General features: G+C 48.7%; 1 protein-coding gene across 2 annotated transcripts in view; it reads left to right on the top strand.

Annotated features, from left to right (window-relative positions):
• Positions 1 to 3,035, top strand: part of PCDH19 (protocadherin 19) — a 58,338-nt gene extending 55,303 nt beyond the window's left edge. For both annotated transcript variants that reach the window (XM_057365572.1, XM_057365571.1), the window contains exon 5: positions 38 to 3,035. In XM_057365572.1, coding sequence (XP_057221555.1) covers positions 38 to 627 — 590 coding nt within the window. In that variant the 3' untranslated portion in view covers positions 628 to 3,035. The remainder of the gene's footprint in view (positions 1 to 37) is intronic.
• The last annotated feature ends 6 nt before the right edge of the window (positions 3,036 to 3,041 follow it).

Here is a 3,041-nt window from a genome sequence, read left to right as displayed (position 1 = left end):
CCCCCCGTTCACCTCCCCCTGTGTTTTCTCCCCACAGAGCAGAGCGAGGGGTTCCACTGCCGGGAGGAATGCCGCATCCTGGGCCACTCGGACAGGTGCTGGATGCCCCGTGGTGCCGTGCCCAGCCGCGCCAAGTCCCCCGAGCACGGCCGCAACGTCATCTCCCTGTCCATCGAGGCCACGGCGGTGGACGCGGAGCCTTACGCGGACTGCGGCGCCAAAAGGACCTTCGCCACCTTCGGCAAGGAGGGCGGCGAGCCCCCGGCCGACGAGCGGCTYGCCAACCCCAAAGGCAAAAGAACGGTGGACTCGGCCGCCTGCAGCCCCAAGGTGAGCGGCGCCGTGCGTGAAGCTGGCAACGGCTGCGAGGCCGTCAGCCCCGTCACCTCGCCCCTGCACCTCAAGAGCCCCTTGGCCGGCAAACCAACGGCGCCCTACGGTGCYGGCCACTGCGCCGGCAACCGGGAACGGGAGCCCTTTGGGAACAGTGGCCCTTCCCGGCCCACGGAGGCAGAGCCCCGGGGAGCGGACAGCGAGAGCAGCGGGCAGGAGGGCAACCCCCTCCTGCAGGAGCGCCGGGAAAAGGACTCGCCCGGCGCCCGGAGACTAAAGGACATCGTCCTCTGAGCGGCACTCGGCGAGAGGAGCACGAGGATGAGGATGAGGATGAGGGACCACACGACTCCCAGCGCAGATTGTTTTTATCGCTTACCAATGGTTCACAGATTGCTGTATTTAAAAGCTTTCCCTAAATGTATTGTTTATAAATGAAGCTATCGTTAATGTGACAATCCCACGTGTCTCGATCGACGGGCGGCAGGGGTGTGCAGCCGGAGCGGAGGAGCCGTGCTTTGCTTTTGCCGGGAGGCGGCGGGTGGCGGGGGCAGAGGCGGCACCCCCCGGGCCTCGGGAGCGCTCGGTATCCCCTCCTTGGAGTTTATATATTTTTATATCTCAAAACGAAGATAAATTTCCATTCCTGGAAAGAATTGAGTGGCAAATTCCTTATTCGGACTTCTTTAGTAACCACCCCGGCGGTTTTGTRGTCTGGACAGAGTAGCGGCTGTTTCGTGTGTGGGACTGTTCAAAGCGACAGTCGGGTGAGTTTCAGTTCAAATTCACCCAGCACGAGGTTGTTTGTATTTTGAGGTGTTGGTGTTTTGCTATGGACACCCCTGCGTTTATGAATCCTTTTGCTGTCACATACTTACCTGTACTATTATTGTATTTGATATTGCAAATTACTGTATGTCTAGTGATGGCAAAAGGCTTTCAGGCTTAAAAAAAACAAAAAGAATAAAAAATAAATAAATCACGATCATCTTACTTAAACTTTGGGGAACCTGCAGTTTGCAGCCCCAGTGGAGCAAGCGCTTCCCACAGCCCCCACCATTGCCTGCAGCCTCCCCCGGCTCCTGCAGGAAAAYAACAGGGCATTATGGGAAGACGTTTTGGGGAAAATCCTGCCTGGATTGCAATTGTCGGATGCACTGTACTGAACTTTTCCCCTTACCAGTTTCTTTTGCATAATTTCGAGGCAATGCATGGAAAGGTTTTTTTTTTTTTCCCAAAAGTTGGTTATTTTGGTTTTTTTCCAGTTCCCAGATTTAGATATCCCTCGCCTCCAGTAATTTCCAAGTCAAAGAGATGGAATTATTTTAAGAGATCTAAATTGCCTTCTCAATTAGACACACACACTTCCAAGTCAGCGTTTCCTAGCCATGATTATGCCAAGAGTGTGTATGTATGTATGTCATCATGGCATGGATTTTAGACTGTTCTGATTTCTTKCTATCCCTGCATCATAAATAAGTATGGAATGAGCAATAGTGATGTTAATCTAGGGGCAGACAGGTGATATGTAACAACGCTACTAATTCAATTAATGTGCCTTCTTAATGGAGAAAAAATTAAAGCAATTCATTATTTTTTCTCATAATTAAGGACTTTTTTTTGTGTGGGTACAAATCTACTCATATAAAATTGATTTGAAAATTGAGCTACTTTAATAGCCATTTTGTAGAAGGGAGAGAGGGATGGAATTCCACAGCTCTCTGCTYTCTTGCAGTGATGATTCCTCAGTGAGGTATGAGTAAGGTAGGAGGATYTCAGTTAKTGTATTATTTTTATTGTTATTATTGCTATTATTATTAACCCTTCACTGAACAGATTTTTCCTACCCTCAATAATGTTTCCTAGAATTTAAAATTGATTATGGAAGGWAAAATATATAGCTCTTGCCAATGTTTGCTGTACCAGCAAGTTGAAATTAGTGGTTTCTAGAGAAAGAGTCTTTCTAGGTCGACATATCATGATAAAGTATTTGTTACTTTGATTTATTTAAATGAAAAAACAACAAGAAAACAAGTTCCAGTCATTATTATCCTCAAAATAAATTAAACTTCAGCCATTTATTTCTTCAGGGCAGATTGATGTTACCTGAAGCCATAGCCAGTCCGAGCCAGGGCCACAGTCAGCCTGTTCCCCCTGCCGCTTGCTAGGGCCAGGAATTGGGAAAGAATCAACAAAAAAACAGTTGTCTAAGGAAATTTGTGATGCTTCCCTCACTGGTGTGATGACTACCTCATTCAGCTCCCATCCCACGTGTTAACATGCTGTCCTGCATCCCTCCAGAAAGCCAWCTGGGGGTTTTCTCCCCTCTTCTGGATTCTGACCCCATTTTTCAGGGATATGTTGTTTCTGTTCCCACCGTGTTTCCTGCCTGTGTACTGTWACTGCTGTCATTTATTTCTGTGTTTTTTTCCCCAAATGTGTGTTTTATTATGACACAAGCAAAGAGGAGAGGGGCTGGCTCGGGGCTGTTGGAGTAACTGGGTGTTCTGTAACTGTTAAGCTGAGTTTATTCTGATGTTACCTGGTTTTGTCAGCTCTGGGAGGTTTTTTTGGAGCGGGGATCTTCTCCCATGTGTGGTCCCCCAGTGCCCCATCATCATCCCCAGCTGCCTGCAAAAGCACTGGCTGTTAATTCCTGCTGAGCCTTGCCCTCTGCCTGCGGAGCTGCCACCACCAGCCTGGTGTTT

Source organism: Malurus melanocephalus, unplaced genomic scaffold (assembly GCF_030028575.1).
Source record: "Malurus melanocephalus ecotype Western Australia unplaced genomic scaffold, MMel_1.1 scaffold_54, whole genome shotgun sequence".
Classification (NCBI taxonomy): domain Eukaryota; kingdom Metazoa; phylum Chordata; class Aves; order Passeriformes; family Maluridae; genus Malurus; species Malurus melanocephalus.
The sequence above is the reverse complement of the archived record's forward strand: the minus strand, read 5'-3'. Positions and strand labels throughout refer to the sequence as shown.